The sequence below is a fragment of the Magallana gigas genome, chromosome 7 (genome assembly GCF_963853765.1).
Source record: "Magallana gigas chromosome 7, xbMagGiga1.1, whole genome shotgun sequence".
NCBI lineage: Eukaryota > Metazoa > Mollusca > Bivalvia > Ostreida > Ostreidae > Magallana > Magallana gigas.
The window spans coordinates 5,199,193-5,222,311 of NC_088859.1; the positions used below are offsets into that span (position 1 = coordinate 5,199,193).

General features: G+C 31.9%; 1 protein-coding gene and 1 long non-coding RNA gene across 2 annotated transcripts; one reads left to right on the forward strand and one right to left on the reverse strand.

Annotated features, from left to right (window-relative positions):
* The first annotated feature begins 3,235 nt into the window (after positions 1 to 3,235).
* On the forward strand, positions 3,236 to 7,837 carry LOC117684806 (uncharacterized). Its single transcript, XM_066067798.1, has 8 exons — positions 3,236 to 3,478; positions 3,639 to 4,010; positions 4,323 to 4,485; positions 5,102 to 5,292; positions 5,508 to 5,816; positions 6,424 to 6,543; positions 7,131 to 7,231; positions 7,487 to 7,837. Exons 1-8 carry the CDS (start codon positions 3,418 to 3,420, stop codon positions 7,835 to 7,837), a joined length of 1,668 nt encoding a protein of 555 aa, XP_065923870.1. The 5' UTR covers positions 3,236 to 3,417.
* A 6,761-nt stretch (positions 7,838 to 14,598) lies between these two features.
* Positions 14,599 to 16,199, reverse strand: LOC136270230 (uncharacterized). The gene is made up of 3 exons (XR_010707977.1): positions 16,027 to 16,199; positions 15,214 to 15,303; positions 14,599 to 14,892 (listed from the first exon to the last, which is right to left on the reverse strand). It is a non-coding gene; the product is annotated as an uncharacterized lncRNA (long non-coding RNA).
* Positions 16,200 to 23,119: the final 6,920 nt, after the last annotated feature.

Genomic DNA, 23,119 nt, shown 5'->3' on the forward strand with positions numbered 1-23,119 from the left:
TATTTCACTTTTATTCGTAATATTTGGAAAGAGAAATATTTGGTTCATGGGATCAATACAATTAAACTGGATAGAATGCTTCATAACGCTTACTGTCTATATTAATATATACATATCTGATGTTATTCACAGGCATTTACCGTTGAGATCTCTTGATAGATAATTGATTTTTTTTTATACAGTTTGTTTTCATTTATTAGCACTGATTTGAAACAACGTGTGTGTTTAATGATGCTAATTTATTGCGTGTATTTGTTTTTGTTTTTTGTTTTTTGGTTTGTTTGTTTTTTTGCACAAATACTTTTGTTTAAATCATGCATCTTTTGTAAAGTAAATCAGCATCAAATATTAAATGTCAGTCAAATGTTTTAAGGAATTTGTGATGCTGAAATGATACATATATATATATATATATATATATATATATATATATATATATATATATATATATATATATATATATATATATATATATATATAGATAAATCCAAGAAAAACCTCAGTGGTCGATGAAATATATATAAAACTTAAATAAATGAAAACACAAAGATCGAGTAAAACATAAGCGCTTTCATTTTCTTCAGATGTTTTACAATACTGTTTTACAATATATATATCAGTATTGTAAAACATCTGAAGAAAATGAAAGCGCTTATGTTCTACTCGATCTTTGTGTTTTCATTTATTTAAGTTTTATATATATATATATATATATATATATATCTATATCTATATCTATATCTATATCTATATATATATTTGTATGATATGAGTTAAATGTGGCCCCCATCACTCGCCATTTTTTTAAAGTGTTTCGGATACAATAAAATGTTGTGTTATTCTTTAGAAGAGTTGATGTAAAATATATTGTTCACCTATTTATTTGATTTATTTGCACTCACTGGTAGTATATGACGTCAGAAGCGACGCTATTTTTATAATTCAACGTATTAGCTCATTCCTTAATCGGTTTAATCTGTACGGGTTCTTTTTGTTTGGTTTTCTTTTTTTAAAGTTGTTTTTTTATCCATTTTTTTTTCTTTATTTAACTCCTTTTCGTTTTTACACTTTTCTCATTTGTGAATATTTATGTGGTCATTTACAGAGCCTCCCCTACAAACCTTCATTACGGATTATCTAACTAGTACAACTTAATTAACAGCAACCCCCAATCAGCAAATCAATTCGTTTTCGTTTTCGTTCAACACCCCTACATAGACCGTTCGCTGCGTCGGACGGGATTTTTCTTTTTCGGGCTAATGATCTTTAATACAAAGATGTAGTTGCCACGTTCAGATTCGGTGTTTAATATATTATTTATATTTTACTTTAGTGCTAGTTTTGTACATGTATATGTTTTCACTTTCATATGTAGTTTTTATTTTGTTGTCCCGAAGAAGGGACCGGTTGACCCGAAAAATTGAGTTGTTGGTTTGTTAGTGCTTCTTATATATATATATATATATATATATATATATATATATATATATATATATATATATATATGGTTCCTTCTATTTCTTTGCAGTAATTAAGTGTATTTTAATTACATTTTATATTCAATATATAAAATAGTTAATCTTAAAAAAAGATGTAAAAACAAACAATAAAATGCTATGAAGGTAGCGATCATTGCAGTAAAAATTTATACAACCCGCTTACGCGTGTTATGTATTTTTTCCTGCAATGTCGCCACATTCATACATTGCATGAATCACGAAAGAAAGCATTTCATTGTTTAATAAACAAGATTATATTAACTTCACCGTAAAATTAAATGCTAAATCGATATTTGTTTAAGAATGCCAATACACATTAAATACGCATATATATGCTGAACTGCTTATTCAAAAATTTGTGAATAAATGAATAAATAAAACGTGTTAGCAGCGGTAGAAGGCGGATGGGAGGGGGGTCGCTTCTATGCATGTTATTTGTTGCAACTGCAGAATAAAACATTTTCTATTGTCACATTTATACGTATTTCTATAACTCATTTACACACCAATTATTAAATAAAAAGTTTAAAATATAAAAAGTCTAGATACGCTTACCCAAATTCGATGAAATAGACATAGCCACGAGTCTCGATTTTTACTGCGAAACTGAAATGGTCAAATACAACAACATGGTCTAAATTTAAATTACAATAGCATTCGCAGGGATGTTGAAGTCAATATAATACTTTGCCAAGAAACAATATCTGATATAGACATTTATCACCATGCTGTACACAATAAGGATTGATCCGTACTCAGCTTGAGAAAACCCTAAAACCAACTTAATTGCATTATTTTTGGATTTCATATGTTTGAAGGCCGTTCTAAAACCTATGTGATTATATGTTTTCTTTGTTTTATCATTTTGGTGCAAGAGGTGTTATTGTATTATGAACTGAACGCCTGTAAATATACCATATATTCTATGTTGTATTGCCATTTATGATGACGAATAAAAAAAATACATAGTACTAGTAAATTAGTTTTAGTAAAATGTGGCTTTTGCATTGCAATCATTGATGGAAGGTAGCAACAATGCTTTAGTAAAAGTATGCTCTGTCCAATTAAATGTTTGCATCATTTTTATAAATACCTCATTGTGTCAAGAATGTTGAGTAAAACAATAATCCTACAGTTTTTAAATGTTTTACGAAACGAAAATATTTCAAAGAAGAATTTTAATCCTGATTGGATCTATTCGGAAAATGATAAGTCCGAATTAATTTTTTTTTGACATAGTGATGATTTTTTTCGTAAATGAGAAAATCCTACGGAAATTTCTATGTGTCTTGTTGGAATAACTTTTACTCCCGTAGGAATTACTGTCCTATTCGATTTTAATTATCAAAACAAAAATAGAGAAGAAAAATAACAGTTGGGGGGGGGGGGGGGGTGGATGATAAGGAACAGGGATCGGGATTTATTTTTAATCAATTTTTTTCACAATTTCAAATGATAAAGATACTTTTCTTTTTCAAATTTCTACTACCTCTTGTTTAAATGTTGAAGCATTAAATAAATGTCTGTGCGTAAGTGTTCAAACATTTATTTTATTTAAAATTACCGAAACTTCGATAACAAAGATATACGAGAATATTTGTGCATATCATTCCAAGAAGAAAAGGCATCATTCCTGATTGACATTTACATTATTGTTTAATGTAAGGCGTTAAAATTTATCACTGATCATTTGAAGCTAAATACTGATAAATTAAATATCCCTTTAACAAAGCAGTTAAATATGCATTGCATTTTAGATTTAATTGGACAAAGTGTCTTTTAGCTGATCTCAATGTATACAAAAAACAGTACGCATACCGGGTCGAACAATGTAATAGCTGTTTATCAATAGGCTGTACAAGGAGAAGTAGCTATAGGTTAAAGGTTTCCACTAAGTATTTATATAAGTACAGTTTGAATGGAAATCAAAGAAAAATATTTATTGATAATCCTGGCGCTTTCCGTGGTTATTAAAACAGGTATGTCATATCTATCATTTCTATCATTTTGACATTATTTAAAATCATGGCGTGGAATTAGAGAAATCACTACTACATAGTACGTGAATATATACATATTGTGCATTTACCTCCTACGAATAAAAGTAAGTAAACTTATTTGCTTTTTAATTTCCTGAAGAATCGTCAATGGAGTTGAAATCCTACACAGCTTGTTACGGAATCCTTGGGAACCCAAATTTTCTACTGGCGTCATGCCCAGCCGGACAGAAGATAGCCGTCATGGCGGTGTACACGTTAGCTAAGTACAAGTCGACCGGCTGTCCCCAAATACAAACTTCATCGGGTGACGACCCCGCCTGCTGTCAGTATGACGTCACTGATTGTTCGTACCTGTATGACTCTGGATCATTTCGTGCCTATTATCAGGCATGTAATGGGAAAGCTTACTGTCAGATTCAAGTTTCATGGATCGACATACCCTCACACTGCAACAGTTCTGTTTACATTGAGAGGACGCATTACATGAAAATGGACTACTATTGTATCTCAGGTATTTATTTTCTCAAAAATAACAAGTCAGAATTTAAAATGTAAGTTTATGAAGTATTTTTAAGCTGAAAAGGTGAAAGGAAATGTGTTCCTTGACTTGAAAACAAAAAATATGCATTTTTCGTAATTTTGTTAAGAAAAATAATGTATGAAATGAATTCATTCGTCCATTTCGCTACCTTTCTGCTTGTCGCAGGAAAATTGAGGGTTTTATATATCTTTGAGATTCTATTCAGAAAATAAACAAAACGGAAAATGATTTTGCAGGTTCTCAAATGTATAAGATGTTGTTAAGTTGTTACTCTCTGTGTAGACCAGGCTGTAGACCCGTGTACCGATCTGACGACATCCGATTCTCCCGCCTTTTTCTGGAACACTGGGTATCCGGCAGAAATGACGGCAACAAGTTCATCATGTACCTGCTCTATCGAGATGTCATGTGACACAACAGTGGAACTCACCGCCATCGACCTACAGTAACACACTGATTTCTTTACTTTGTCATCTGATATATTCTAGGCACTTAACCTTCAGTTACATTGTACACTCTAACTAAAGTAACACACTTTGTGTTGTTAATGTTGTGCACAGATTGGTCGAAATCAGAGCTCAAAACTAAAAAAAAAAACCACTACGCATTAGGATTCTTTCCCCTCGATCTCTGCAATTCTATAATAACTCACGATCAGTTGCGAATTATGATAACTTTCAGGTGTGAGCTCTGGACCCAAAGTAACACATTTATCATTTCATTCCGATATCTGCAAGTTATAAGCGTAAAGTAACAAGCTTTGATTTCTTCATTTTGATAGACTAAATGTATATGTCAAAATCTAAGATCTTAACATACTTAAACACAATTTGATATTTTCATTTTCATATTGGTAAAATCAAAATTATAAGCGACTCTAAACTCACTTTATAATAAAAAAGTAATGTTTATGAGTCAGCTAGTATTGAAACATATTTTGTACAATATATATACCCTAGATTTATAGAACAAAAATCAAATCTAAATAATGACATTGAGTTAAACTTTTAAAACAAAAATCGCCAATGCATTTAGTGAGTTCCCAACATTTGTTTAAAAAGATTAAAAGACCCTGGAAACTGTAAGCAGTCCCTTGTCGTCACTGATGGCAGTTTTTCTTCAATTTATGACTGCTCCAGCAACAACGATTTTCTACCACGAGTGATGTACACCAGTACAAGCCATTTTGTGACCATAGTTTTTACAAACAATCTCGGTATTACTGGAGGGAAGTTTTTTATTCGAATCCAAGGTATAAAAAAACTTTCTTTTAAGTCCATTTAAATTTCTAGTTCAAAAAAGTCATAATATACCAATATCCATGTCTGATTTCATGACTGTATAATCTTTTAATAGCTATAACTGGGGTTTTTTTTTTCAAAAACAACTTAAATTGTTATATGTTAAATGATATATAAATATCATATGTTATTTCATTTTACTATTGATGTTTATTTTTTTCTAAAGGAACAAATCCTACAGGAGAGGTAACTCTTTCTTGCGGCGCATCCACACTAACAATGTCGTCACAGAATCCCAGTAGTCTGCCGACATGTCCAATAGAGGGGGGCACAACTACAAATATACCGACCGCCAGTATATCAACCGAAGACCCCACGACACTGACCTCCCTGACGACTGACTCATCGAATGTGTCGTCATCAACACAAGATGAGTTAACCACCACATCGTCGGACTCGTCTACGACGTCTGACGTCAACACAACGTCATTGTTTTCTACAGACATGACGACACAGATCAACGTTACCGTTGACAGTGAGAAAAATATTATTTTTTTTTTCATTTTGATAATTTTTAAACAATATATTACTTTATAAAAGAAAAAACAAAAAAATTCAAAACACCAAACACAATCACCAAAGACTCGAATCCATGTTGCTTTTTTCATATTTCGCGTAACCTTTTTTCCATATGATAATAAAAATGTATCATTATCATATTACTTTTGCTACAATTTTGGAATTTTATGAATGTTCGTTTGAAAACCATATCAGAATAAAATATATATTTTCCTGAAACTATGATATCAGTATAAATATTACTAAATATTATTCTATAAAGTTCTTTCCAACAAATTGATATGCAGATTTAACCATCCTAACGATATCAATGTTAGACTAAAACTCGGCTTTTGGCATTGGTCAACATTTCTGTCTTCCGGTCTAACAAATCACGTGTTCTCCTCATACTCTGACACCGAAATACATTGTTGCAATATGTATATTTACCGCAAAATCTGTATAAGAAAGACTAGTTATCAAAGTCGATTATTTCTATGGGGTTAGAAACTGATACATACTAGTTACACGAAGGGTTCAAACTATGATATTTTTTATGAAGAAAGGAATACTGTTAATTGCAGATATCACCTCTGATGTTACACAGGAAATGACAACATTGATGTGGATGAGTACGGAAAATATCTCAACCATTGCCGATATGGAATCTTGCTGTAGTGATTCAAACGCCTCAGATGGACTTCGTAAGTTATCATTTTATAGGAATATTTACCTTCCCATCATTTTTTTATTTATTTAGATTGCAAAAAGAAAATACTATAAAAGATCAAGAATATCCGCATACTCTGAATCAGCTCAAACATTACACACTAAAACTAACAGGGTCGCAGAGCTTGGCGTTTGACGTAATACATTTTAACGTAGTAACCTTATAGGAAATAGGGACCCTATAATATATGTAGAATAAAATAAAAAATAGGAAGGGTTTGTACATTTGCTTTATTTGATATTCAGTAAAATAACGAAGTAGTTTGATGGGTTTTTTTTTTTGCATTTTCTCCTATGAAAATTTAACTTACCAAATTCATAATTATTGGCGCATCTGTTAATTCTAGAATCAGAGCCATTATCATAACAAGGATCATACATGTATATTTGAAACAAAAATATGGCACACCATGTGAAAGGCCATGATTTATCAGTGTTTATTTCACAATTTAATCATTCAATTGGATATTTTTACGAAAAAATGGCCAATGGCAGCTTATCATTTTTGAGAAGAATACACACAAGACATGATTTATAACTCACGATACCTTTGCTTTTTTAGCGGTGTATGTTATACCAGTGATTGTCCTGGGAGTTCTTCTTGTTTTAGCTGCTCTGGGTTTTTATCATCGAAACAAAATAATGACACGTTGTAGAGGAAAGGTAAGTTTAGACTATATATCAAGTATTGCCTCACTATAATGGTTTTCACGTCAATTTGTCATTATGTCAAAACTGAGGATTGGTTGAAAACCAAACCGACCAATCTATGGGTCAGATAAGCTAATAGTGTTTTAGATATATAATGTAAAGTATACATTCTCTCATATAAATCAATTTTCCTGATTTTTATACACCAAAGAAGACATTGAAGACAACAACAATGAATCAAATCCAATATTTGACACCAATTTTGAGGATCATTCCAAATTCCAATCCCTTCCTCCTCTAAGACACGAGTTTACAATGGCAGGACGTAATCTTGATACCCCTACACCAATTACTAGGGAACATAAACGTTTCCAAACAGCCAAAAAGAGACATGACAACAAATCGCTAGTGAAATTTTCTGAAGAGAAGTTCAATGCTGATACAGATCCTATAACTGAGATATCAGCGTCATACGACAGACACGGTTTACAAGAAAGCTCAAAGGAAGGTAAAAAACTCAAGAAAAAGAAAAATAAGTCAAATAAAAGAAATAGCAAGAACAAGGTCTCCCAGCAAGAGGACGTCCAAGAGGACGGTGGCGCTACGAGTCAACTGTGAGACCTCACGCATATACCTGCATATACCTGATGGCATTCACCTCTCTAGATATGGAACAGCAGTATTAGCTTCGAATATGAAGAAAACAATTGACACCGTCTGCAAGACACCACACCGAGGCAATGAGCAGGGTATCAGATATAGAAAAAATGGATACAGAAACCGCACTGCAGGAAATTACAGAGGCCCCTACGGTAACAACAGGAGCTCTTACGGCCAGTCTGAAAACTACAACCGACACCAGATGAACGTATATGAAAGGAGAGGCCCTTACCAAAGAACTAGACATGGCGGGATTTGGCGCTAGTACATTCAACCAAACTTTTGTGGTTAAGCAGAACTACCTTTACCATTTTTGCCATTTTTAAACTCATCTTTTTACTCATTGTTTTTTTTTATTTGTTTTGTTTATCTTATTTCCTATTTTGTAAAGCATATGCACATAACATAATCATGAGCAGTTTAGATACCTGCTTGAATATTTGTACCTGGAATGTCATTATGTGGGAGGTATGATATAAGATGGTATTAACAAATCAACGGACAAACCTTTTATTGACCAAATTAAAAATTATGACCTATTCCTTCTCACTGAAACCCATATTGGATATAACACTCATATTGAAATAACAGACTTTACATATTACCCAGTTTGTAGGGATAAGTAATCAAATAACAGATATTTTGGTGGTCTAGGAATTCTAGTGAAGAGAAATATTAGGAAAGGGATTTCAATATTACCAAATACAAATAAAGATTACCAATGGTTAATGCTTAAGAAGGACTTCTTCAATTTGAAAAAAGACATTTATTTATGTCTTGCATATATATCTCCTAAAATGTCAAGTCATTATTAAAAAACGGGATGTTAAACCCTTAAACATATAGAACAAGATAGTATCAATAAGTATGGAAATTCTGGAGATATTATCCTCACAGGTGATTTCAATGCAAGAACAGGCAATAAATTTAACTATATAACTGGAGACTCTGCCTCGCACATTCCAGTAAAAAATGATGCCTATATCATAGATACAGCAGTCGGGCAAAGACATAGTAGAGACAATACTGTTGATAGTAGAGGCAAAGATCTATTAGAATTATGTATTGCTAACAAGCTTAGAATAACAAATGGCAGAACTTTTGGCGATACACATGGAAAATTTACTTGCCATAACTACGCAGGTTCTAGTGTGGTAGATTATTTTATTGTATCTGAACAACTACTTAATGACATTTTGTATGTATATGTATCTGATTTTTTACCTTTATCTGACTGTCATTGTAAGATATCCCTAAAATTGTTATCAACGTTCAAAATAGAGTGTACAAGTATGAACATGCAAGAGATGCCAAAACGTTACAAATGGGACGAGCTATCGGTTACTAATTTTCAAAATGCTTTCTTGCATCCAACAGTTCAAAATGATATTAAACTTGTTCTAGATAAATTTATTGAATATAATGAACAAAGTATAAATAATGCCACTAACGAAATTCACAATATCTTTAATAAAGTAGCCAAACATAGAAAATCCGCACATAGAACTTCAACTCACAAAAAATGGTTCGATCTTGACCTTGCAAAAATGTGAAAGAGCAACTTTACTTTCTTAATTTCCTAATAATCCCTTATTGCGGGGCTCTTTTTTCGGAATTTAAGGAATATGCTAAGCTATAAAAAACAAGAATTTAGACAAAGTATTGTTGATAAATTGGATCAACTTAACGAAACTAACCCAAAAGAGTATTGGAACTTAGTTAAATCTCTTAGAGAAACTGATAGCAATAAAAATAACATAGAAAACGCCATAGATGGGGATACATGGTCTAACTACTTCACTACCTTATCCAAAACTTCAGAAAAATATAAAAACTGAATCACTGCGATTGAAACACAAATCAACGAATTATTAAATAGTAAAACTGTAAATTCTTTTAACAAATTGGATTTTAGGATAACAGCTCTTGAAATTCAAAAAGCCATTACTTCTTTGAAATCGGGCAAAAGCCCTGGCCTAGATAATATCTCAAATGAAATTATAAAAGCATCTCAAATTTTTGTTAATCCCTGTATTCTCAAACTGTTTAATACTGTATTAACATCAGTAATTTATCCAGAGAAATGGCTAGAGGGTTATACTACACCCATTTTCAAATCAGATAATCCTAAGTTACCACAACACTATAGAGGAATAACTATAAACAATAGCATAGGAAAACTTTTTAATATCATTTTAAATAATAGACTTGATACATACTTAATAGATAACAAAATTATACATGAAACTCAAATGGGCTTTTCAAAGAAATCCAGAACATCAGACCACTTATTTGTAATAAAATGCTTAGTTGATAAATATATCAATACCGGTAATAAGAAACTATATGCATGTTTTGTAGATTTTCGTAAAGCCTTCGATAGTTATACATGAAGGCATTAAACTTAAACTTTTACAGTTAAATATAAATGGTTTTTTCTTCAATATATTGTGTAATATGTACAGACAAAGCAATAATTATGTAAAAGTAGGTAACAAATTAACTCCCCCATATAGACCAGAAATAGGAGTTCGACAGGGAGATGTCATAAGCCCAAACATCTTTAAGATATTTTTGAATGATTTTTCAAAATTGCTTGATGAAGAAAGTATAAGATCTGTCAACCTATCTGGAAAGAACATTATTTCACTGCTATATGCTGATGACCTAGTATTATTATCAGATGACCAAAAAGGATTGCAAAACAAACTAGATATACTTGAAAAATACTGCAAAGACTGGTGCTTAGAAATTAATACAAGCAAAACTAAAGTTGTAATTTTCAACAAAAGTGGTCACCTTATTAATGAGAAGTTCACTCTTGAAAATTCACACTTAGAATGTGTTAACAAAAATAAATATTTAGGTATAATCATGTCCTCATGTGGTTCATTTAAAGAAGCAAGATCTGATCTATATAATAAAGTTCTCAAGGCCTCTTTCAAACTATTTAAAGACCTAAACTCTACCCTACCCCCTATCAAGACATTTTTACATCTCTTTGATCATATGATAAAACCTATTGCATTATATGGCAGTGAAATTTGGGGAACCCTTACATCACGCATACAAGAAAAAGACAAACATTTATATGATACCTTTAAAACATGGGAAATGGAACACTTAAATATCAAATTTTGTAAATATCTATTAGGAGCTGGGGAAAAAAGCACAAATATTGCAATTATCTCTGAATTAGGACGATATCCTCTGTCTTTTTCATTGATTCAAAGCATCTTTTCATACTGGCATAGATTAGAATTATGTGAAGAATCCTCCCTGCTTCACCATGCGTATAAAGAAACTATTAATCTTAGTCTAGCCAATTTGCAATGTTAACTCTTTGTACAAAAGCTTAGTCTATTTTAGTAAGAAAATTAAAATGTCACTCTCTATATGTAAAAAGTACAAAACCACATGTTTTAAACAACAAGTTAAGAAAAATTTAAGAAAACACTTTTTAAATTACTGGGCATTAAAACGTGAAGAGGGCTTAAAGGAGCATGGTCACGATTTTGGTCAAAATCATTTTTCCGATTTTAATATTCACAATGCTTCAGAAAGGCATTTTAATAGGCACCCGAAATTTGAGTGTCATTTGTTGAGTTATAAGCGAGTTACAGAGCTTGAAATTCTTCGCTATGTAAACAAAGCGTTTGTTTACATTTTGAACGCTGAAATAAAAATTTCAGTTTTAAACTTAAAACGAATGTGTTAAACGTTAGGAACTGTTTATCCATGCCTAAAATAAATAAAAAGATAGACAAATAAGCTGAAAAAAGATTTTTTTTTTGCCCCTTTTAAACTCTGGAAAAATTGATACTTATTTTTTGTATAAAGAAAATTTTACAATGGAATCATATATGTTTATCCAATTTCATAATATAAGAAAAATACTTTGTAGATTCAGAATAAGTCCACATGACTTACGAGTTGAAAGAGGTAGATATGAATTTGCAAAAAATAATACTGGTCAAAGAATTCCTTTAGAAAGAAACAAAAGGACATGTTTATTATGTAACCAAAATTGTGTAGAAGATGAAAGTCACTTTCTTACTGAATGTCCATTATATAAAGAAGAAAGAAATTCATTTTTCCATTAAGTCTCAATACTTAACAAAAACTTTATACTTTTTACAAAGAAAGACAAATTCATCTGGTTAATGTCGAATGAAGAAAAAACAATACTTACAAAGTTAAGAGAATTTCTGATCAATGCTTTCAAAAAAAGATATTATATGCACACTGTTCATATGTTTTGACATACTGATGTCCATTTGCCCGGCTGTTAAAAGTTCATGTATGTGTATGGACTATTTTTATATGTAAAATCTCTCTTTTAGGCATTTCTATCTAATATCTGTAATCTTGTATGCCCTCTGGGCCCAAAATTTAAAATAAACTATTATTATATACCTGTACCGGCGTCACCAACTATAGACATTACAGAGGTCCAGCAATGATGGCTCAGTATTAATGATACGTTATCTTGGGACGCTAACATTTTATTTATATGAAAAGGGAAGTAAAGTCAAAAACACATTTTATTTAAATTAATAAAGTGGTTTAAATTATCACATGTAGTCATGCTGTATTGAAAATAAACTACATTAAGCTTTAATGCACGTTTGAAGTTTAAAAAATCGTAATTACTGGAGGCTGACATAATGAGAACTCTTTTGTATTAAAAACAAAAAACAAAAAATAGTTATTTTGACGTCACGCCATCTATTCCAATTTGGTTTACAAATTACAATATAAACAGTGCTCTGAATAAAACGCTGGTTCATCACCCAAGTATCCAACTGAGCAAATTTAATAATGTTTAGGTTCACACCGTAATCTAAAGAATAAATACATTTATTATAAATATATGCATTTTTATCAAATAAATGACAGCTGTTTATCTGCTATCATTCAAAGTAATCTAGATTCCATGCCAAGTTCTTCGCTCAATACATAAGCACGTTATATTTGTAATCGGGGTGTTTAAAATACAATTCACTCTCTAAAGTCGGAATAACCATGTCGAAATAACGAAGGTAGACATTTTCTACGATACTTGGCATCTGTTGACAATTTTCACAACCACAGGGAGATTCCTCCGACAATAACCCCCGCTTTGAGATTTTAACGAACATGCTCTGTTTGACGTTGGTTTGTAATTCAGTGGAAAGTCAAAGAACGGCCTCAAATCGAAATTGTTTCAAATGTGTCATTTATAGTAAATATCATGATTTGCTAATTAATATAATGATGCTATGTTGAAAAAACAAACCAAAAGGGATGGTGTGACGTCATACAATAATGTTCAATATGGCAGCTCCCATAGCAGCGGGAAATTTAAATTAGGCGATCGATTTCTTGATTTATTCATTGTTCCGGTAGTTTTAATAAAAATGAAAACGAGTTACAATTAAAGTAGATGATCATTAATTGATTTATTGTAAAACATAATTGTTGTTTCCTTCCCTTTAACCGTTTGTCAATTTCAAGATGTTTTTTTTATAATTTGCTCTTTAGTCTTAATGTTCCAAAAAGGTTTTGGAATCACGCGGCGAATCCAACTTGCGTCATTTTTTATATGAGTTAAATTTCCTATTTTTATTGCACCTCCGTATCCGGTAAGTTCACCATCTGTGTATTTATCACATATTTCAACATAAAAGCATGCGTGTAAAACCAAATTTGTTTTAATGGAATTGAAGACATCGCAAAACTGGAACAATGTTACAAGCCTCAGTTAGTGGTCAATTTGAGGGTTATCAATATTTCGAACCGATTTCTCTTATCAAAATATCAAATATTACATTATACTTCAAAATTGACACAATGACGGATATCGCTCAGAATCTGAAACGTAAATCATTAGTTTTCATCATCTGAATTTTTTTTGTTTTATGATCAATCTACATGTATATATCACTCTAATTTATAATGTATTATTCTCACCTGTTTGTATTCTGCTGAGGTTAGATGTTTGAAAATGTTGTGACCTCCATTCTGAAAAGCAAAACAAAAATCTTGCTTAGCTTGAAAATCCAACACTTATTTATTATGAATTGCTGGTGCCATGACCAGGATACTTACCTGTAAAATGGTAACGGTGTGGTTAAAATGATGGTGCTCCATTGTAGAGGTGGAGTATATGACAGCCAGAGGGGAGGCGCTCTTGACCATAAAGGCGTTAGTTTTCCCTCGATGATCAAGATCATGACAGAGACAAGCGACGTAAAACGCCAGACACTGAAAAAGACACACATCCCGAAATTATCACACACTATCCTCAACAATGCTAAAACATCAATAAACAGTTTAGCATAATTTAAAATGAAATAAAGTCTGATATTTCAAAAACGTTGAATTTATCGAGGCTACATCAATACGGTTACAGTAATCTAGCTGGTCTATGTATGGTTATACATGAAAACTAGTATACATAAGATAAAACCAGAAATTGGTGGGAAGGGTTGACAGCGTGTCTCTAAATTTATTCCAAATATCCTTTCCGATTCAAACAAAAACTTTTGAACTTTAACTTTTTGAGTTTTCTATATTATATCAAATACTGTTGATATGGATTTCTTTTCATCTATTTTTTTAAAAAAATTCTAAAATCATGATAAAACAGAAAATATTTTTTTTTTCTGTTTTATCGTAAGGGGGGGGGGGATCAAAATTTAAAATAGATAAAAAAAAATCATATCAATACCGGAGAATCTTCTGTTCAATGTTTTATGTAAAGAACTCCCCAAAACATCAAAATAATGTAAACACAACATCGATTGTGACGTCACACATCTGCAGGAGAAAAAAAACCCAAAGAGCAGTCATTGGCTGTTAGTACGCGGAGCCGTTATATAGGAGATTTATCGACAATCATTGATCAGTCGATAGGGAAAACACACACATTTTGAAAATTATAAGTGGTGTTCTCTAAAGAGCAAGAACCAGAAAGAGGCTACACTAAACGCTACTGAAAATGACAATATCTTTCTTCATTTTTGTTTTTACTGCGAAAAACAGCATGTGATGGGTCATTTTTCAGAAAAAGACAAAAATTAAAACAGGGACGATTTGGTTTTGTTGAAAAACAAATTGCTTCTTCGTCAATGGTCTTTCATAAAATAACTTTAACCCAACTTTTCATTTCTAGTTAATTATACGTTTTTCTGACGAACAAGCAAGCTGCTCTATTAAACAGATCGCGTTTTGTTGTGTTGGACAACATAAAATACAAGTAGAAACAACCGATGATTGGCTCAGTCTTATCACGTGACACGTGTAGTATCTGATTGGTTCTTTGCGTCAAAGAGAGATGACGATAGACTTACTGTGAATGCATTTTAAAGATGTCCCTCATCATGTACAGAACATATACTGGCTTGTGGTCACTGTCTATCGCCCAAGGGGAATAATTGTAACTGCAACAAAATACAGCATAATAGATATTTTTATGTCAGATGGATAAAAGTTATTAAAAACATAAATATAAACCATGTATATGCATTGAACTAAAACTGTTACGTATCTGCTTTTTGCCATAAGGGAATGACGTATGATGTCCGCAATATCGCTTGCAAAGGACTGTCGGGGTGTCGGAATTACGCGTTGAGACGGAGAACTTAAACGAGAACTTGTTCTAGAAGGTCGGGAATATGTCGCTAGGAACTGACTCTAGGATGTCGGGAATTTGTCGCTAGAGATGGTAACTTACTCTAGGATGTCAGGATTGCTGGGAATAATAACTTACTCCGGCTAGGATGTCGGGAATATCGCTAGAAATGATATCTTACTCTAGGATGTCGGGAATATCGCTAGAAATGATAACTTATTCTAGGATGTCAGGAGTGCCGCTAAGAATTATAAATTACTCTATGATGTCGGGAATGTCGCTAGAAATGAGAACTTACTCTAGGATGTCAGGAATGTCGCTAGAAATGATAACTTACTCTAGGATGTTAAGAATGTTGATAGGAATGATAACTTACTCAAGGATGTCGGGAATGTCGCTTGGAATGATAACTTACTCTAGGATGTCGGGAATGTCGATAGGAATGATAACCAACTCTAGGATGTTGGGAATAATGCTAGGAATGAAAACTTACTCTAGGATGTCGGGAATGTCGCTAGGAATGAAAACTTACTCTAGGATGTCGGGAATGTCACTCGGAATGGGCACGTTCTTCGTTAACATGTACTCCTCATCGTTACACTGGCTGTGGTAGGACAGCACCTCCACGGCCACGCGGTACTTCTGCTCTGACCGGCGGATCTTGTCGTACAACTGCAAAAAACAAACACATTGTAACCAAATTGTTCATTGGTTAATGTCCTAATCCAAGCGTGTCGCCATTATAAGTCGTTTATCTTCCAGTTTCGCCTACAACTCTATGGTCCCAAAATATAAAATTCTACATAGGAAAACAACTTTTACGTTTTCTATTTTCATACAAAAAACTTAGGCAAAATCCCATCGTGAGCCCTGGACCGGTAAATGTCCGAGTAAAAATAAACTGGCGAATTCGAGAGAATAATTAGGTATATCTCCGCTATTTTAAGACACATCAACGTGAAATTCGGCATGAGTGTATCTCAGACATTACTTTTCTGAAAAATACATGCACATTGCGAGTGTTTTAAAAATTAATTGATGTATTAGGCTTTTGCAACGAGCTGGTAGTTTTTTATCTGGGTCAGATTTCGACCCCTTTCTTTATATATGGTAACATTGAAATTAATGTTAAAACGAGCTTGGTCCCTGTGCATGTTGTATTTGACAAAACCCATGCCTGATAATCAGAATAAATATGGTAAACTCGGGAGATATTGACATTTTATAAATCTAGCTAACTATATATCAATTTTTAACGGCTTATGAGGGTGGGGTCTTTTTTTATAAGTTATTAGCGAGTGCATTAAAAAGATATGTGCGGAAATCCTCACTGGTCAGTCTTTTGCGTGCACCAGTTTTTGTAAGCGCCCGAAAAAATCTCCATTCCACAAGAACAATGCCCTGATAATACACACCTTTGCGTTAATTTTTGAACCAAGACAACGCACTTTGGAAAAAAAGGTAATTTTTTTTAAAGTGCGCTAATATCGTCGATGTTAACACACTTTGAAAAAAATATTGTTTACGGTTTGCTCGAAATAATTGATATTTTTGTATACAATAAATGATTGTTTTTACCTTGTTAAGCTCAATGGGATATACTTAAAGAGCTCAATGGGATAATATATTCAAATAGTCAATGGGAAATACTTAAAAAAAAAGATCCAAATTCATTCTCAGCTATATTTATAAACAGTATTTTGATTATAATTTTTTATGTGTCATAATCTTATGTAGTTTTACACGTAAAGAACAACTTGGACCACACCAAGATAATTTCTTGTCCATATGACCCCGCGCGCTCGTATTTTATTAAAACTGTACAAATAATTAATCATGTTATTAATTTCCGCATCCAGTAAATTCTGCGCTTTCTGTCCTATTTTCGCTCTATATTTCGTATTTTGAATAATTTTAATTTTTAAATCAGAAATATGTAGAAAAATATGACCGACCGCACAAATTTATTAACGTACTGCATAAAAATTTTGCCGACAATAAAAAAATTATTTTCTTATTTAATCGCTCGTCCGCTCGTACTTTTTTTCATTGGACGCCCGACGAACAAGAAATTATATTAGTGTGGTCTTGAATTATCCACAAACTGCATCGCTTGGCAACTGCCTTTTCCTTTTTGTGTATGCAGCAAATTTTCTTCTTATTTGGTACATAAGGCTATAACAGAAACGAAAATAATTTATACCTATATATTGATAATGGAGATCATTGTATATCATATTCTAACTGGCGTCAATTGAATGTTCTTATAAACAAGCATGATGTGAAAAAAGGATACGTAAGTTATGTTTCTTAAAAAAAAATCTTTTAGAACATCAGTGATTTATACATATTTAGGAACTTTGTTATAACGTCAGGACATGACTTTTAATTAACTTGTCCTCAGACCATCCTAAGGTTGTAAAATCACATTTTTGGACATAGAAAAAGGCAATCTTTTCTACAGTTCCAGAATTTCCGACAACCTCAAAATTCTAATCCGGGATTGGGCATACTCATATATTCTATTATGTACGTTAATTTTGACACAATTATGTGGAGAGGGACCCCGAACTCCCCCATCCCCTCTCTCCTTTGCTACATGCCTGACAAATTAAGAGAATTTATATTTTCTTCCTCAATACTGTCTCTTTTTACAAAAAAAAATTAATATTCGCTTATTTTTAATATCTACATTTATTAACTTACATTCATATATATATATATATATATATATATATATATATATATATATATATATATATATATATATATATATATACTAAATGTTTCAAATTTGCTTGTAAGTCTAAAGCTGTCCTGATGATGTATATTTTCTTTATACAATCACAATTTTACTGATAACATCATATCTTAGGAACACACTTAGGTCTTATCTCGTGCTTACTTGTCTGCTTGTTGTAAAGATTCAAAAACTAAATGTGGGATCGTTGAAGATTTAAATAATAATACGTTGTTATTTTTCATGAAATAATCTTAGTAATTAGATCTGCAGACATGTTCACGAACTTTCCTAAGATATGACCTAAGTGTGTTCCTAAGATATGACTTAGTAAAAAAAAGTAAAGAACATCCTAAGATCAACTTAGGGCATTAGGGCACGTCTTAAGATGTAGCTCGACGGTAACTTACAAACATCTTAAGTTAGGATATCCTTACCTAATAAAATCTTATTTTTAACATCAATCCTTACATATAGAATTTGAGAGACTTGGGCAGGGATAAATCAGTATAGACATCTTGCCAAAGAATGAATATATATATATATATATATATATATATATATATATATATATATATATATATATATATATATATATATATATATATATATATATATATCCTACGTGTCGTTAACACAGGCCTAAAACCAGTAATTTGTATACATTTTCAAAAATACAAAGGCAAAAGTTGCTCGCATGAATCTCATATGAAATTTGCATGAAGTTCATGCGATTTCTTTGCATGAGAAGAGACGAAAATTTTTAAAAGATAATTTTACCGAATGAAGTGATAAAAATTAGGAATGATCACGCATTACTTTTTAGCCAAGGATATTTGAATAATTTTTGGCCAATACTAACTTCCTTAGTATAGATATAAATATTGAATAATATTATTTTGCCAAACAGAGACAATATATTCGAAAAAAAGAAAGAAATACATTTGTTTAAGCTCTCAGGCTAGCATATAGCAATGGAGAAGAAGGGAGAGGGAGAGTTCGGGGTCCCTCTCCACATATTATGTACAAATAAGAAAACTATGATAGAATAAATGATTTTGAAGGTTTGTCGGAAACTGTAGAAAATAGTGCCTTATTCTACTGGCTTAATAACAGTCACAATATCAACAAAAATGTGATTTTACAACCATAGGATGGTCTTTGGACATTGGAAGAGATGTCCTAAAGTCAGGACAAAGTTATGGCGGTTACTAAATTTAGGAGAGCTTCGAGAAACAGACCGGATTTAGACGAAAACGTATTCTATGACGTACTTACGACACACCATAATCCTAAGAAAGCTTCGTGAACATGCCTGCTGGATCTTGGTATAAAGTATTATAAACACAATTGCACGAATTTTAACGTTTTAAGCAAATCTATTATGACGAGGAAATTCTGTTTTGTTTTAAAATATATTAATAATAGTCATTTTATTCACAATTATGGGGTTTTAGCAGGATGTAAGAAATTGTAGATTTTGAATTTTGTAGATAACAGATCAAGCAGTCCAGATTCAGGTATATCAGTGCACTGAAACACCAAATACAATAGTATTGTTAAACTTTTTTCTACGATCGACAAATCTGGATCGAGATGGCGGCTTAGTTGGGCATTTATGATCTCATTTTGTTAGATGTTCGTTTGTCCATCTTAACGTCCATCTGTCTGTAAATTCCTAATAGTTCTTTTTTTGAAATTCTTCTAGAACCATTATGCGACTTTTGACCAATCATGACTTTACACAAATGACAAATCTACCCGAGGATGCTTCCACGCAATTTTCGGACCGATTAGTTCCTTTAACGATTTACTCTATATGTTCCTATGTAAAAATCTGACCCTTATTGTGACCCCACCCTACATCAGGAGTCATGATTTTTACAACTTTGAATCTACACTACCAAAGGATGCTTCAACACATCTTCATGATATGAAGAAAATGTCAGTCACCAGTTATAAAGTACTTTACTTTATTATCAGAGAATAAAGATAAAAATATATACATAATATAACAACAATTTAGGGTATTTAGAACATTAGATTAAAAATGAAATGTGACAGAAGCTGTGCTCTTTTTGTTACAATAATTTTTTTTTAATTCTACCTAGTATGAATTTTACGGGGTTTTTGTTGTAAGTAACTCTCCAAAACACCCAGATATACAATTGTTAGAATACATTTTCAATAAATAAAAACTTTTGAATGGCTCCTATTTTCTCAGTAAAAAGACGACGAATACCATCTTGGCAATTACTTTTGAATGGTATTTCTACATGAATGCCACATATTGTTACATGGTTTATGAGCTTTCATGTGAGAAATCTAATCACTATAACGTAATAATATATTAACCAATAATTATATGTCTTGTTCTTTTAGTAAACGACGTTATTTTAGGAGTTGTTATCTCTTTAGCCGTGCTGTCGGTAATTGGATCAGTTATCCTGTACGTTTGTTGTCGTCGTCGTTGTTGTTGTTTTCGGAATAGAGAGGTAGGCTATGACTCTTAATAAGAATAACAATAATTCTGTAAAGTGCATGAGTACAATTCTGATTGGAGGAGTATGACTCCAAGATTATAGTATTCTTATTTTAATTTTATTTAATTGGGAAAAAAAATTTAAGCCCCACTTGTTTAGGGTGTTTAAAATACCAAAATATATTTTTATGATCGCATATATTTACATTCCCATTTACATCACATAACTATACTCAATATTTTTTTCTTCAAGAAATTGCGTACCCTTTGCATATGAGCGACAATACAGACTAAACCATTAATACTTATTTAATGAATCAAATGAACATATTCATTTCTTTTTCATTTTTTTGTAGTCGGGGTCATCGAGTTTTAAGCTCAGGTCCTTTTACTAAAGGTAAAATCAATATAAGAATTTAAATATATTGTTGTCAATTAATTGTATTATTTAAATAAGTTGTACCATTAAAAGCAACTATCAAACTCTATCGAGAAAATACTCTCTGTTACTGATTTATTATGATGCTGTACAATATAAGCCTTTGTAATCACCTAACTCTCTTCACCTGCCAAATTATAAAAATCAAAAGTGTCATTACCTTTTTGAAAAGTGACGTTTTACACATTGAACAAAAAAATATTTTTACATATATAAAAAGTATACTACAGTAAAATGGTTATATGATGTATATTTATGATATCTTTTATTTTTTAAACCACATATTCAGCAACTTTGCAGCTTGAGAGCGGAAACAATCATACTGTGAATTGAACAAAGACTTGAAGAAAATTTAACGAGGCCGAGTACAGAACGAGTACGCACGCTTTCGCGCAGCGTTTCATTTGTATTGTGACGTCATATTTTTGCTTTGTTGACGCCACGGCGTGATAGTTTCAACTGCAGATATTCAGCGAAATTTGTTGAAAATAGCTCGTTTGATGTATAAAATTGATATTATATTGTGGAATAAACATAAATGTCTCGAAGTATAAGCTATATTTGGGCTCGGGTCGAAAACGTGAAGAGTATTCAGCAAGCCTCACCCTCTGTCACGTTTTCTTAACCCGCCTAAATATAGCTTAATTCATTTATTTCAAGACATTAACAATGTATTTTATATTAATTAATATGTGATGTTATATTTAAGAAATAAACAACGTTATTTAGTGAACATGGCGTTATGAATAGCAATTGCTCTGTTGGCATATTCCATGATGCGCGCTAGCGTATCATGGAAAATATGCCAGCAGAGCAGTTGCTATTCATAACGCCATGTTCACTAAATAATCGTTGTTTATTACTTATATTTGCATTTTACCACTCGCAAATACCCTGTATTAGCCTAGACCTTGACATTTAGCTATTACATCAAAAGTGTACATTAAGACTGTAATGTATCTTTTTAATTCATATAGATTTGTTAACAGAATCAATGATATGTTAAAATAGTAATTTCTTTAAAATGTTATCAAAAATATGTTTTAATTAAATACATCAATTTTATGATCAATTTTATAAAACACATGATGTATCGTATAGTGGTTTAAATCTATGACGTCATGGAAAAGTATATATAACGTTACACCTTTATGACGTCATAGTATACAGACAGAGCAATTGCGATTATAGAGAAATAATTGCAGCTCCTCCGTATGGGCTTACAGTCGGAAAGAACAATGGGAATGCAAATATATTTATTTATTACTTAAATATGTCGTAATGTTTTAACAACACAATAAAGATCACCATTTCCGTCTTTGTCAAATAAAAAATAGCCATTATCTGACAAACTTGGATATCGGGCGTACAAAAAATAACTTTGATAAGAACCCTGGAGCAAACCAGGAGGTAAAAGTTGTTGTTTTTTTTTGACAATTTGATGCCTTTTAGCAATAACTTTAATATGTAGAACAAAAAAAGAAATCCCTAAGGCAGAAGAAGTTTTTAAAATGTGCAAATTTGGTACATTTCAAGCAAAATCCCATAAGGTCCTATGTTAAAAATTAACAAACTTTGAGATGACCCCTTAAACAAACGGTGTGGTAAATGTCTTTTTTTTTATCTTAAAATAATAATTATATCACTAGAAACTCTTGTAAAAAAATTCATTCAAAAATCTAGGGCAGAAAAAATTAGACCCGGCCTCGTTAGTTGTATTATTTTATGATTTTATATGTTTGACGACCGTCCTGAAACCCATGTGATTATATGGTGTCTTTGTTTCATCATTCTTGTGCAAGAAGAGTAACTGTATTATGAGCTGTATGCCTGTAAATGTACCATATAGTCTATGTCGTGTTGCCATAAATAATGTCGAAGAAAAAAGTTCGTAGTGCAGCAGTTTTAGCTAAAATGTGGCATTTGCATTGCAATCATTGATGGAAGGTAGTAACAATGCTTAC